The sequence below is a fragment of the Myxocyprinus asiaticus genome, chromosome 24 (assembly GCF_019703515.2).
Source record: "Myxocyprinus asiaticus isolate MX2 ecotype Aquarium Trade chromosome 24, UBuf_Myxa_2, whole genome shotgun sequence".
Lineage (NCBI taxonomy): Eukaryota > Metazoa > Chordata > Actinopteri > Cypriniformes > Catostomidae > Myxocyprinus > Myxocyprinus asiaticus.
Genome location: NC_059367.1, coordinates 18201314 through 18216683, shown reverse-complemented (window position 1 = coordinate 18216683; position 15370 = coordinate 18201314). Strand labels below are relative to the sequence as shown.

The 15370-nt window shown below is 39.0% G+C and overlaps 1 protein-coding gene across 1 annotated transcript in view; it reads left to right on the top strand.

Annotated features, from left to right (window-relative positions):
- Positions 1-15370, top strand: part of LOC127415380 (IQ motif and SEC7 domain-containing protein 1) — an 81696-nt gene that overhangs the window by 28736 nt on the left and 37590 nt on the right. The window contains exons 2-4 of the mRNA XM_051654097.1: positions 8052-8337; positions 13369-13569; positions 14977-15153. Of these exons, the coding sequence (XP_051510057.1) occupies positions 8052-8337; positions 13369-13569; positions 14977-15153 (664 nt within the window). The remainder of the gene's footprint in view (positions 1-8051; positions 8338-13368; positions 13570-14976; positions 15154-15370) is intronic.

Sequence of the window (15370 nt, the reverse complement as noted above, 5' to 3'; positions counted from 1 at the left end):
AAAACGCTGTCCAATTCGTGCCCAAAATTAGCAGATGGATGAGGCATGAACTAACTGCAGTCTCGACACTATGCTTTTGTCCCCGAAATTGAATAGTCATGGTCACTACATCATATCGTGGATATCCCCATACACACACCTTACCTTCACCATGTGACTAGCACCCAAAGCCTCGTCTTGAACCAGGCATTGATGGATGGAGGTTTGGCTGCAACCCAAGCCCACCAAGGCCTGGTATGTAACCCCTTAATACTTACAGGTATGCAGTATGTCCCAGCTTGATCGGGGCGGCCTGCGGCAGGTCGGGGACCCGAACTAACATGCCCACCTCAATCAGCAGGCACTGGTCCCAGAAACACCCGGGCTCCCAGCAGCTCCAATAGACTGGCCCAGGCTCCACGCACATGACAGCGGGTTCACCACCCTGGGAGTGAGAGCGGAGAGTGGCAGGTGAAACCGGCGGGTAATGCAATCCCAAGGAGCCGGTATGGGAGGGGCTCCTCCCCTTTTCCGGGGAGGAGGAACAGGACGGAAAGCAGGGGGAGGGGGGAGACAAGAGAATGGGAGAGAGAGATAGAAGGATCTCGAGGCTCCCCGGATCCCGAATATGCTGCCATGTGGTCCTTTGCCAGCTGGATGGCCATTTGGAGCGACGCCGGACAGTGGCACTGGACCCACTCTGCCATCCCACTCAGAAGTCAAGCAATGAACTGCTCCAGTACCACCAGAACGATGACAGCTCCGACGTCGCGTTGCTCAGCCAGCAACCACCTCTAGCAGGCGTCCTGGAGCTGTTGGGTGAAGGCGAACATGCGGCCGTGCTCACCAATGGTCATGGAGTGGAAACGCTGGCGCTGCTGCTCGGGTGTCTGGCCGACCCGTTGCAGGATGGTTTCTCAAGTTGGCGTACACTAAGAGGTTCTCTGCTGTTAACTTTTGCGCCACGAGTTGGGCTTCCCTGACAGCAGTGGAATGAATTGGACTGCCTACTGAGTGCTCGGCAATCCGCATGCCCCCACCGTCCATTCAAAGAGCTCCATGAAGGCCTCCGGATCATCTAGGGGGCTCATCTTGACTAGCAGAACCTGGAGGAGCACAATGAATCGCTGCTCCTGCTCGGTGTGCAGCTCGAGGAGGGCCTGATGTTGTGTCTGGTGGATCCATGATGGTGTTCTTCCTCCCTTAATTCCCAGATTTCGACACCAGTGTAACAATATTCACAGTTAGGGAAAAGGAGGAAGCAGGAGATGGCGAATCCAACTCAAACGGTCTGTTTATTTTTTACACACAAAATTCACGCTTTTCAGCGGATATACAATACTTCAAAGCATGCTTTTCAGTGGACAAAAATCAAAACAGTCTCTTTCATCTTGTATCTCGTAACTCTCTCCCTCGTGACTGGCATCTGGCTCGCAATGCAATGACAAACAGCTGTTAGAGACAATCATTGCCAGGTGATGATCCTTACTGTTCTCATCTCCTGATCTCGCTCTCATTCACAAACCGACGCTTAAGCACGCCTCCACCACTACAGTACACAATTGACAAAAACCACAGTGCTGCCAGGAAATGCTTGCCTAACACAGATTAAACTCAGCTGTACTGGTTCTACTGTCACAAGAGGTGGGCCACTTTGACATTTGTAGAGTGGAGGTTGCTGATTGCTCTCTGATTGTGTGCTAATTTTTTGTGTGTTTGTGCATTGCATATTTGTAATTTGTAGGAGGATTGCTTGCGGGTTTTTGTTGTTGAAGTGATCACACTGACACAGATTAATTGGTGTATAGATTTACACAGAACTAGCTGAGAAGGCAATTCAATAATTACAACTCTATCTCTGTTTATCTATCTGTCTGTCTTTTAGCTTTAAAATTGATAAGACTTTCGACTTTTTCTAACAGCTTTTTTGGAGGGTACTTCTTATCTGTAATGTGTTAGAAGTTCTGGTATATAGACTTTTTGAAGATTTATTGATTTAAAATGATAACAAAAGCTACGTTCTCTAATTTTAAGAATGTACCATATAATTACAGATGAACAACAACAAATGTGCTTATTCTGTGTCTCTTGGTTGTCTGTATGGCACATTGTTAAACACATGGGTATTGCACATGAAATACTTGGGAAGTTGATGTGTCCTGTGGTGTGACATGTTATTCTTCATTGAAAGCTATTTTGATCAGCATTTTGCTAATTCATTTATAATTATTATGCAGCTTTTATGAGGTTATTTTATGACCTGATATTAAATGAGAGACAATGTGTAATGTTTGTACCTTTTAAAAATGACTTTGTCCCACCATTTCAAGACCATTTAAAATGAACTAGTCAATGCAAAAAGGTGGTTAAAATGGTGAAAAACGTAAAAGAAGTGGTGTGCAGTCACAACACCTAAAATATGCACTTTCCCTTATACAGATAGAAAGCATACAGCACTAGTGGTATTCAGTGATATATTGGTATTAGCACAAGAGTAAGATGATTTCATTATAGCTTTGTTAGTCAATAAAGTTAATTTAGCTGTTTTTATTGTTTCATTGTTTTTAAACAAATGTGTGGTTTTTATACAGCAAGTTGAAGCAGTCCTAATTTATGTTGAGTCTTGTATATGTTACTTACTGTATTCACTCAAGTATGTCAACAATCTTTGTTCTTACTGGCTCACTTTTTTTCTTGTGGAAAAAAAGGAAACCCTCTCTGGGCTTGAGAATGGCCTTCGACAGGCCCAGTCCGAAGGCCGCTGACCATAAAGGCCTCAAGGTCCCTGACACGTTTGACTGATGCCAAAGCCAGTAGAAGCACAGTCTTCAAAGAGATTATGCGTGAGCTTACCATCTCTAATGGCTCAAACAGAGAATCCATAAGCACATTTAATACCAGCACTAGGTCCCAGACCGGGGTGGTAGCGGGTTGAGAGGGTCTTAGCAAAAATTTACTGACCAGAGGGTTTGCCTACTGAAAAGTACTTAAAGAGGTCATAAGTGGTTGCTATGGCAGCAATGTTTACTTTGAGGGTGGATGGAGTGAGTCTACATCTTGCAAAAGCACAGTATTGTCTGCATAGGGCAATGCGTTGGGTCCTCACAATTTTCCATGGGGGAACAGCTACCACCTCCAGAATTCAGTAGCTGTTGGGCCATTTCGGTGCAACCAGTATAATTGTTTCCTTGTCTTCCCATATCTTGCACAATACCTGATGTAGCAAGCGGACTGGAGGAAATGCATATTTGCCAGAGGCGACAATGTGTGGTCTCTGCGGAGGTAAAGAGGTCCACATCGGTTTCCCAGAATACCTCCCAAATCCTCTGAACTGACTGAGGGTGGAGTCTCCATTCCTCTGTCCTAGCACTCTGATGCTAGATTATATCTGATCTGCTGTTCAGGTGGCCGGGTATAGGTTTCCTGTTATTGATAGGAAACATGACTCATTCCAGATTAGAATTTGGCTTGTCAGGTTCAGCATTGGGCATGACTTATATGCACGATTTATATGCGACATAACCAGAGTTTCCGTTAGCCGGTAAATATAATTTTTTTTACCATTAAAGCGTCCCAATGACTGTCAAATTCAAAAATTGTCGGGCACAAAAAGCAGCCTGCGTTACTCCCGTCTCGCATGCCCGCAGTAAGAAGCTTCTCACTTCATAATTGCATTAAAACAGCCTTGTGTTGCCATCTTCGGGAGAAGGACACAAGGCTTACAGTATGTGCATCTCAAGCTGTAGAGAAACATTGGCAGCAAAATGCTTCTGTTGAATATTTTGGAGTTTGTGTGTTTAAGCCCCAGTTTCACGCGAATTGAAAGTTCACGTTCAGTCCACGACACCGGGCAAAGCACCACATGGCCACCGTATGTAACCATAGCAACAGCTCCAGTACCCATACAGGAACAAGTGTTTTCACATTTAGGCTTACAACATCTTATGAATAACTCTTTTATATTATATATTTATACATTATGTATATTATTTTTGCCACATCTAAATTAAGCATTTCATGGTTTTAACTGTGGATTCTAAATTCTTGTGTTTAAATTAACCGTGACATTTTTAATCGCGGTTAATTGTGAAACCATATAATCGTGGCGTCTTTAATGTGTACAAATAACCAGTAATGTTACACTGTGTATGAATTTTATCATGTATGAATGCATTATGTAATATGAGACAAATTAGGCCATATTGCATTAAACCAATAGATCAAATCAAACAAGATTTCTTCTGATTTGTTTATAGTGTGTTTCTGTGTGGTTGCTGGGGTGTTCTGGGTGGTTGCTAGGGCATTGCTAGGTGGTTTCTAGTGCGTTCTGGGTGGTTGCTTACTGGTCTAAGTCAGAAGAGCACACCCCTAAGTCTTTGCGATATTCTGGTTTCTAGATATGGCTGGAAACACTTCTTCAATTTAAGTCTATGGGTTTTTTTTTGGGGGGGGGGGGGGGGGGGTTAAGTCTGATCATTTAGAGAAGCAATCTCACATCTTTTTTCAATAAGCTGCATGATTTGAGGTATAATTCATGTCAGTAGCACAAACAGTGCAGAATGCGTTAAATGTCGAACTTGAATTAATAAAATAATAGTTAATCCAAAAATTTAAATTCTGTCATCATTTACTCACCCTTGTGTTGTTCCAAGCCTGTATGACTTTCTTTCTTCCCATTGTATGGACAAAAGATGCAATGAAAGTAAAGGGTGACTGAGACCAACATTCTTAGTTATATGGAAGAAAGAAAGCCAAACAGGTTTGGAATGACATGGGTGGGTGAATAGAATCTTGAATAGAATAGAATGACAGAATCTTAATTTCTGAGTGAACTATCCCTTTAAGGCTAGTGGTTTGTACAAATCACTAGCCCTAAGTTTGAGCAGTAGTAATAGTGATTCTTGTCTTAGCAAGCACCACTAAATCGTTATGGATGAATATGTGTCAATTTAGGCCTTTATGCAATAAACAAATGGATAAATCAAATTAATGTTTTTTATGTTTTTGAGAGTTCCGGAGAACTGGAAACATGGATACCCTCAATATTACATTTGCTCTGTGGAGACATCAGGCCATAAAGCTTTTGTGTTTTATAATATTGTCGGAGATGTTGGATTTACTGAGCTCTAGTGGCAATAGAATATTTGGAACAATCTGTTTGCAAAATTGGTGGCTTAATTCTGCTACTCAGTGTAAATGGGTGTTGTCTAAGGTAAATGTTAATTCTTACTGTACATGTATTGGAACTTGGACTTAGTGTGTTTTAATAAACAGTTAGGGCCAGTCATAATTTGCCCTCTATTTTGTTTACGAAGACGCTTGCAATTACAGAATAATGTGAGTCATTGTAATATATTAACATCTGTATTAGTATACTCTCTCTCATTTGTAAACTGATGCCATGTTATATATGGATTGTAATCTGTTTTTACGATAGTGAGTTGGACCAGTACTGACTTGTGTGTGCCTCTGCATGACTTGCCCCAGGGGGTGGTGACAGTACGGTTCACCCCCCCCCCCCACACACACACACACACACATGCACCATGTGACCGGTATCCTACCCCAGCTGCACATACGTCATTAGCTATCAAATATAACACACACATTCATATATTCACACACAACTACAGTCTCTCATGCTAATTGCAACAACAGGATTGCACAGCTGGATTACTGTTCCTGGACACACACACACAAACCTGGTAGACAGGAGAGAAAGTTAAAAGTATTTTTATTGCCTATGTAGGACTGTCTATGTGTGTGATTGAGAGAGAGAGAGAGAGAGAGAGAGAGAGAGGTTGCATGCCAATTTTAATGCTGATTTCAATGCTGATTTTAGATAGAAACATGCATTTTAGAACCATAGACTATAATAGTCATACCCTAAATATTACACTGTGTAGTGATGTTTTACTGTTTATTGCAGACAAGGCTATTGTTTTAGCTTTGCTATTCCTGGCAAAACTCTGTTTTTGTTGCCATCTTGGTAGTTACCATTCCCCTGGTGTGAAGAGATTTGTTACACATAGAGAGATATACTATATGTGTGTGTGGGAGGGTTGCGTGGTTTACAAGGACTTTTTTAGGTTACAAACTGGTAATTACAAGGGTATTATGCTATAAATGTGATTTATGACGACATTTCTAATGTCCCCATAATTCAAATTGCTTAAAAAACATACTTAAAGTTTTTTTGAAAATGTCAAAATGCAGAAAGGTTTTTGTGAGGGTTAGGTTTAGGGGTAGAGTTAGGAGATAGAATCTATACAGTATAGTATAAAAATCATTATGTCTATGGAGAGTCCTCATAAGAATAGCCACACCAACATGTGTGTGTGTGTGTGTGTGTGTGTGTGTGTGTGTGTTGCTACTGTGCTGCTGGTAAACTGCAATCGCACTGCAGTAATTGACAGATATTCAATGCAGCCATTTGGAAACTCACTGCCCTGGTTCTACTGATCCCAGAACAGCTCTTACACAAACACACACTCACTCTTATTCAGCCGCAGACAACATCATGTATGAGAGTTTGTGTGTGTTTACGTCTTTAGCCATGTGGTTCCATCGAAAGTTCAGACTCCCACACAGAGCCCATGCCTACATGTGAGTAATCAACTGAACAACACAGAATAATGAAGGTTAGATGTTGCGTGTAAAGATGTGGGAGAAAAGATTATGTTATGGTAATAGGACTGTGATTTATTGCAACTGTCAAATGGTGTTTCGGTACAATGTGCATTACTGACATGACAAATTATTCTGCATTTGTGTTGCTAAAGTATTTGCAGCTTTAAGGGTTCTTTAAGGCACATGTAAAACCTGGAAACATCAAGGAATTTTAAAAGTGTTTCCTGGAAAAGTCATGGAAATTAGCCTATTTAAAATCTTAAATGTCAAGGAAAAATCATGGACATTATTATTGTGAATATTTATTTTTCTAGATATGCTTTGCTCTAAAATGTTTAATCAGCCAAATATTGCTCTTGTGTAGAGTAAAATTTGCTTGCAATCCATAGTGATAAATGATCATTGAGAGAATTTTTCTTTTGTGTCCGTTCTTTTCAGTGAATCAGTTGAATTGGTTCACAAGTCAGTCTGAATAATTATTTTGAAAATCAGTATCCAGTAATCTCAAACAAATGGAAAAGTCATGGAAAGTCATTGGTCAAAAGGTGTGGGAACCCTGAGTTTAGTTGCATTCAAAATAACCAAAGACCAATATTTAAAGTAATTGAAAGAGAAAAGATATAAATTATATCATATAGAATTGATAATTAATTGTCACTTGCTTATATTTTATTATAATATATTTTAAATTGTATAAAATTAATTATATTAATATGCAAACAAATATGTAACAAATAAATGAATATAAATAATAGATATTTTAATATAATTATATATTTATATAAATAAATGATAAGTAATAATATAAATTATGGATTTGTTTATTATAAATAAATAAAAAGCAACTTCTTGAATAAATGTGGTTTCCTTTAGCAATGCTGACAACAGGAAATTAGTCATCACATTACAGTACAGTACAGTACCATACACCTGGTTCATGGGAAGAGGGGTGTTGAAGGCTGACTTTGCTTTATTCACATCTTTATCCTTGTTCTATGCTGCGTTCTCTCTCTCGCTCTCTTTTTCTCTGAGTCATCATCGAATGACTCAAATCTGATCATTTCTGATGCTTGGCTTCTCTCATTTGACAGTATGCCACACATGCCTCTGTTTTTCCCTTCTTCTCCCACCTTTCTCTCTCTCTCTCTCTGCCTCTCCTTCTCTTTATGCACCATGTCCTCTCTCCATTTCTATTTCACACCCCCTCCATCTTCGCTTGTTCCTCTCTCATTCTTCTGTACTCAGGCCAGATGGCTGGGCACTAGCAGGGCTAAATATGGGCATTTGAAATGCTAATGTTTGTTAGTTTGCTAATATGTTTGTCTACACTGATAAATTTCAGTGCCAACATTACAGACTTGTTTTAGTCTCAACTTGTCAACAGATCTGTTTCTGGTAGTTGTTGACCTAGAGCTCTTTCTCTCTTTCTCTTTATCTCTCAGTGTGGAGGCAGATCCTCAGTGTCTGGACACGGGTAGCTTTTCTGATACCACCTGCAGTCAGGGCCCGTACCTGGGCAATTCAAACCGCTACAGGAACATTCGAAACGCTCCAAGCCCTCAGGGGCCTCCCGTGGCCCCTCCAAGCCCAGCGAGCCTGGCCTGGGCTCAACGGACCCGACACCAGCCCGCCAGCCTGGCACTCCGCAAGCAAGAGGAGGAAGAGAGCAAGCGCTGCAAAGCGCTCTCTGACAGCTATGAGCTCTCCACAGACCTTCAGGACAAGAAGGTGCTAGAGTGTATTTGTTTGTCTGTGTGTGTGTGTGTGTGTGTGTGTGTGTGTGTGTGTGTGTGTGTGTGTGTGTCTAGAAACATAAAGACGATTTCACAACTCTGCTGCACATATCTGGTCCTGAAGCATTTCTGGTAGCGCCATTTTTATAACCCAGAACTGTCAAAACAAAATAACTTGTGCATACTTTTTGAGTCTAGCTAAAAGAGAACAAATAAGATAAATGCAAAAACTGAAAATAAACAATGATGTGTCATTACCGGATCTTTAAATAATACTTTGAGGCAACAACTTTTCACAAAGGACATCAAATGTTTACCTGAAGTGACCATTATCCTGACGTGTACCATTACCTTGTTGACACTGAGTATGTCTACATGGGAGAAGCGATGAAAGCGTATTGTATTTTATATGCTTAAAATAATTTCCCAAGTGGGGAGGTCAGGAATATTTGATCACTTCCATTATAATCAATGAAACAGTTAATACTGCTATCAAGTGACATAATAGGAGTTATCTACAGTATAAGGTCACTTGACTTAACTAGCAAGCTAGACAATTCATTGGCAAACATTTTGTACACCTACCAAAGATAAAATGTGTGCTACAGGTGAAGTCAGAAGTTTACATACACTTAGGTTGAAGTCATTAAAAAATTAAAAAAATTTAACCACTACACAGATTACATTTTAGCAAACTATAGTTTTGGCAAGTCGTTTAGGTGCATTTATCTACTTTGTGCACGACACGAGTAATGTTTCCAACAATTGTTTACAGACAGATTGTTTCACTTTTAATTGACTATATCAAAATTCCAATGGGTCAGACGTTTACATACACTAAGTTAACTGTGCCTTTAAGCAGCTTGGAAAATTCCAGAAAATGATGTCAAGCCTTTAGACAATTAGCCAATTCTGATAGGAGGTGTACTGAATTGGAGGTGTACCTTTGGATGTATTTTAAGGCCTACCTTCGAACTCAGTGCCTCTTTGCTTGACATCATGGAAAAATCAAAAGAAATCAGCCAAGACCTCAGAAAAAAAATTGTGGACATTCACAAGTCTGGTTCATCCTTGGGAGCAATTTCCAAACACCTTAAGGTATCACATTCATCTGTACAAACTATAGTACACAAGTATGAACAACATGGGACCACACAGCCATCATACCACTCAGGAAAGAGACAAATTCTGTCTCCTAGAGATGAACGTATTTTGGTGCAAAAAGTGCAAATCAATCCCATAACAACAGCAAAGGACCTTGTGAAGATGCTGGAGGAAACCGGTAGACAAGTATCTATATCCACAGTAAAACGATTTCTATATCGACATAACCTGAAAGTCTGCTCAGCAAGGAAGAAGCCACTGCTCCAAAACTGCCATAAAAAAGCCAGACTACAGTTTGCAAGTGCACATGAGGACAAAGATCATACTTTTTAGAGAAATGTCCTCTGGTCCTAATGAAACAAAAATTGAACTGTTTGGCCATAATGACCATTGTTATGTTTGGAGGTAAAAGGGTAAAGTTTGCAAGCCGAAGAACACCATCCCAACCGTGAAGCATGGGGGTGGCAGCATCATGTTGTGGGGGTGCTTTGCTGCAGGAGGGACTGGTGCACTTCACAAAATAAATGGCATCATGAGGAAGGAAATTTATGTGGATATATTGAAGCAACATCTCAAGACGTCAGCCAGGGAGTTAAAGCTCGGTCACAAATGGGTCTTCCAAATGGACAATGGCCCCAAGCATACCTCCAAAGTTATGGCAAAATGGCTTAAGGACAACAAAGTCAAGGTATTGGAGTGGCCATCACAAAGCCCTGACCATAATCCGATAGAAAATTTGCGGGCAGAACTGAAAAAGCGTGTGCGAGCAAGGAGGCCTTCAAACCTGACTCAGTTACACCAGTTCTGTCTGAAGGAATGGGCCAAAATTCCAGCAACTTATTGTGAGAAGCTTGTCGAAGGCTACCCAAAACATTAGACCCACTGGGAATGTGATGAAGGAAATAAAAGCAGAAATAATTCATTCTCTCTACTATTATTCTGACATTTCACATTCTTAAAATAAAGTAGTGATCCTAACTGACCCAAGACAGGGAATGTTTTCTACGATTAAATGTCAGGAATTGTGAATAACTGAGTTGAAATGTATTTGGCTAAGGTGTATGTAAACTTCTGACATCAACTGTACATGTCCTACAGTTGTCAGTACTGCACGTATCCAGCTGTCTTGCTTCACAGCTGCAGTTCATGCATTCATGTTTTGTTTATTTTTAGAAATCTAAACACTTTCATTTTCATTAGTTCCAGGCATCCAGGGAGCATCCAGCCACTGAACGAAATGGTCCAAATTTTAATGCTGAAATTTGATGACAATCACGTTAATTTTACCACTACAGGTCACTATTATTGAAGCGACTCCCGCTGTTGTTTTGAATCAATTTGACAACTAACCAGAAATGTTCTAGCAACAAAAATGTCACTTCCCTAACCCTTTCGGACACCAAGACCTCATATTGCATATTTTGACTTTACCACTTGTACATAAAAGTACTGTTTCGTGCCACAGAGATGGTATCAGATGGTACTACCATGACACTTCGATACTGTATGTACACTGGAACTAAATATTTGCCATAATCATGTACTATGTATTTACATGGTACTCAGTTTTTATTCAATTGTATTGTATTGTACTGTATTATTTTGTAGCATGGTATTATTATGTTGGTTGCACTTTATTTTACAGTACGTGTACTTTCAGTATACTTACAATGTATTTACCCAAGTACTAAGTAATATTTGGTAACTACATGTACTTACTATGGGTTAAGGTTAGGGTTAGAGTTAGGTTTAGGGTTAGTATCTAGTAAATACTATAGTTGTTGTAATTATATATTACGTAAATTAGGGCTGGGCAGTATGTAACGTATATTTTTGCGATAATTGCCTTAAAAGATATCGCAATATCCAATTACATCGTTAAACCCCCTGCCAAGGGTCGGTGAATTTTTTTGCTTTATTGATTTTGTTTAAAAATGTAATTCATTTATTGAAACCCCAAAAACATAAACAAAAGACATTTCTGAATTCAAGTTGCATTTTAAACTAAACATAAAAAGCAATAAAATAACAAAGTGATCAAAAAATCTTATTTAACCACCTCCCCAAATCCAAACATTTACGGTCTCCAACGGCTCCATTTGCTATCACGCAAGCATTCATCAACACAGATGGAAAATTACTAATACATCATGATACATCAAGATGGTGCCTTGGATGGCCGCCTCGGTGTGGAGCGCTCCTAGATTTGTATTAGATTGAACTACGTATGTGTATGTGTGTATGTATGTATGAATGTGTGTGTCTGTGTGTGTATGTACGTATGTGTATAGCTATTTTTTATTTTTTATTATTATCTATGTCTTGCTGCTGTTTTTGTATTGTTTTTGTATTGTTGTACTCTGGAAGCTCCTGTCACCAAGACAAATTCCTTGTGTGTAAGCATACTTGGCAATAAAGCGGATTCTGATTCTGATTCTGAATAGTCTACAGATTAAGAACTAAAGACAATTATAAATGTAATGACAATAATAATCAAAATAAATAAGCCTAATAAATTCCCTTGTGTTCCCAAAATTATGCTGCCAAATGTGTGTTCTTATCGAATTTGTGTTTGTATTGCGTTTTGGTAATACAGTTAATGCTGCCTAAAGAAAAGAAAAGAAAACTAAATTTGCATGCCAACCGCAAGGAAATAAAACGAATTAAACTCACAGCACCTCACGATATGATCCCCTGAGGATCAGCATTCTCATAGACGAAATTATTCTTGCAAACAGTTTTCAGATGAATGAAACATGAGTGAAAAAAGAGTGAAAAATCTTTACATGCACTTGTTCCACGAGACAGGCTCATGCTGCATGCCTCTGAACAAACAGTGAATCAGACACAAGCACTGACTTGGCTTTTCTTTTGTCTGTTCTTAAAAATTTAATAAAGTGTGTTTCTTCAAGCACATATCTTTGTGACTGACAGCATTTCTTGTCATGTGTCACTCTGAGACGTCTTACAGGTCATCCGGCTGTTGTGGTAGATGAGCAAAATTACCCGGGCATGAAATACATTTGGACGAGAAACTTGCGAACTGGATTCAACTTTGTTGCATTTTGCGGGTGTCGGGTGCTAGTTTCACACCCTGGCCACTGTTTAATATATTTGGTGACTTCCCAGATCCATGGTTTTGCCTTTTCCCAATATTGTCGATCATCGTCTGTTCCCAATCGGCATCGGGATCTTTGTATGACATCGTCAATATCCGATTACATCGTCCTATCGCCTAGCCCTAATGTAAATGTAGAACAGTACTGTAAAATAAAGTGTTACCATTATGTTACTTGTCTTAAAAAAAACATAGTAATAACTTGGTAGTTTGAAGTAAATTCAGTAATATTAATGAAAGGAAACAATGTTTACTTGCTAAAGTGTTGGCGCTTCCTGATAGTTTTGTGCTTAATTTGTTTGTCAGAACTGTCAGGTGCACAAACAGCCTGTAGGAACATCCACTCATGTGTTTGTGTTTCACCAAAGCCATCTCACAGACTGCCACTTTGAACTACATTTATGCACTGTAGAATGTGCATAATGTCCTTCAGCCATTTTAATGTAAAGCCAAACTTCCTTCATCTTGCATAAGAGAAAAGATGGGATGGTAGTTATTATCATATGGACCTTTTTCACATTTCTGGCTTTAGAACGCAAAGGAGACTGTAGCAGTAAACTTCTACAGCAGTGAATGAGAGACCACAGCAAATATAATGTTAGTGCTCCCATTTTCTATTAGTATGTATACATGACTTTCCAAAAGAGGAAATAATAAAATACAAAAATAATTAATGCCAGGGTAATATAAGCATAGTATAGTGATGTAAATGTACATTAAATAATAAAAAGCTTTTAATAAATATGCTTTTTACACTCTTGTTTCAACCTTATTCTTTTTTCTTGCTCTTTTTTTGTCTTTCAGGTGGAGATGCTGGAGAGGAAGTATGGCGGTTACTTCCTGAGCAGGCGAGCGGCTCGCACCATACAGACGGCGTTCCGGCAGTATCGCATGAACAAGAACTTTCAACGGCTGCGCAGTTCCGCCTCTGAAAGCCGAATGACCCGTCGAATCATCCTGTCGAACATGCGTTCGCAGTACTCGATTGACGAGCGACAGCCGCAGGTAATGGAATTGTACATAGGTTATTTTGATCACTAAGAGAAAGCCTACACAGAGCAGAAAATTCTGCACCACAAGTAATGTCACTATGATGACTGGCAGCTTCAGCCTGGAGATGATTCTTTTATGTAACATTTATTATGCCATTTTATGTGGTGTGTATGTAATTTTAATGCCATAACATGGTTAGAATTACATACTTGGTTAATATTCATTATTTAATAGAGATATCAACTTAATAAATTATTTCTCCATACTTTTGATGGCAAAATCTGTACAATGTGACTATGTCACAAAAGTATATAATATTTTAAATAATTAAAGTCTAATGCTGATTTTTCAACATGAAAAACTTTTGTGTGTCTTTAGCCCTATTTGGACGGGATTAGTTTTCTAAACAATGTTTGGGTTACAATTAGTATCACCCGACGCCTGAGATTTAATGTACTGATTCGGACGGGACTAGGAAGGTGGGTTTGTCTGTTTTAGATGTAGGCGTTACAGAAGCCTTAACACATAATTTTGTTGATAAAATTAACATATCTTTTCAACTTGATCAAAATTCAACTTGATTAAATTTAAAATTACTTGTCATTTTGAAATTAATTTAAAATAATTATTTAATTTATTGATTGAATTGTAATTTATTAATTAAACATTATAAATTATATATTTAAAAAAGACTATCAAAATAAAATTTGCATGAGTTTATAGAAGTAGCTGCTTATAATAAACCCAATGAAATAAACAATACTTATCTGTGAATTATATCATTATTACATTATGTAAATGAGCAGAAAAATTAAGGTGAGTATCTTACCTGATATTACATTGGCCAGTCTTAGCGGTTTCTGCAATTTGGCTCTCCTTGTTAATTTTGTTTTGTTATTTTTTCTGTCGGAGGGCAAAAAATCTACATCCGAGTGGAAAGGCACGTAGCAGGCAGAAGATTGGCACGAATAAGTACGATCTTAACGGTAGTTCATGTAGGTCAAAATACATGAGGAGAAGCGTTGTGAAAATTCAACATCAGCAATCACAGACATTCGCGTTTGGACGGGATTAGATTTCTCAGAGGACCCCTGAGTTAGCTGAAAAACAGTAGGTAATTTGCTCTGGAATTTTTACAGAGGTTGTGTGAGAAAGACACAGACTTGTCTGATTTGGACAGGATTAAAATCACAAAGTACAAATTTCTCTAACCTCCTCAGGGAAAACTAGTTCTGTCCGAATAGGGCTTTTGAGTTCTTAGAGATGCATCATTTCATTTCACAAACTTGACATGAATGTTTGTCAGATTGAAAATTTAGATATGATGTGAATTGGCACTATCACACTAGATCATACTACTCACCATTGTGAAAACATAAAAAAATTATATCAAAATTTTATTTTCTATAATTTCTTTAGATCCAGCCTCAAACACCTCAGCAGCAGCAAGGTCGATACACCAGTCATCACAGCTCATCTCTGGGCACAGCTGGCAAGCCGGGAACCCCAGACACACAGCATGAGGCTTATTCACCTGCACACAGTCCTTCAGACAGGGAGGAGTACTCGCATGCAGACGATGCCTTCAACAAACAGGTGAGTGATATGTGAAATGCATGGAATGGGTTTTGGAAATTGTATTGAAAACAGCGATAACTGCTTTGATTCGGCATAGCATTTAAGATTTAAGATTTTGCCATACATTGGGCTAGGATAGTGTTTTCCGTTTTATATTAAAGTTGTTAAAGATTTAGATCTAATTTCGTTGTAGGTCAGATATCTTGACCAGTAGGTATAGATTAGGTGTATAGGT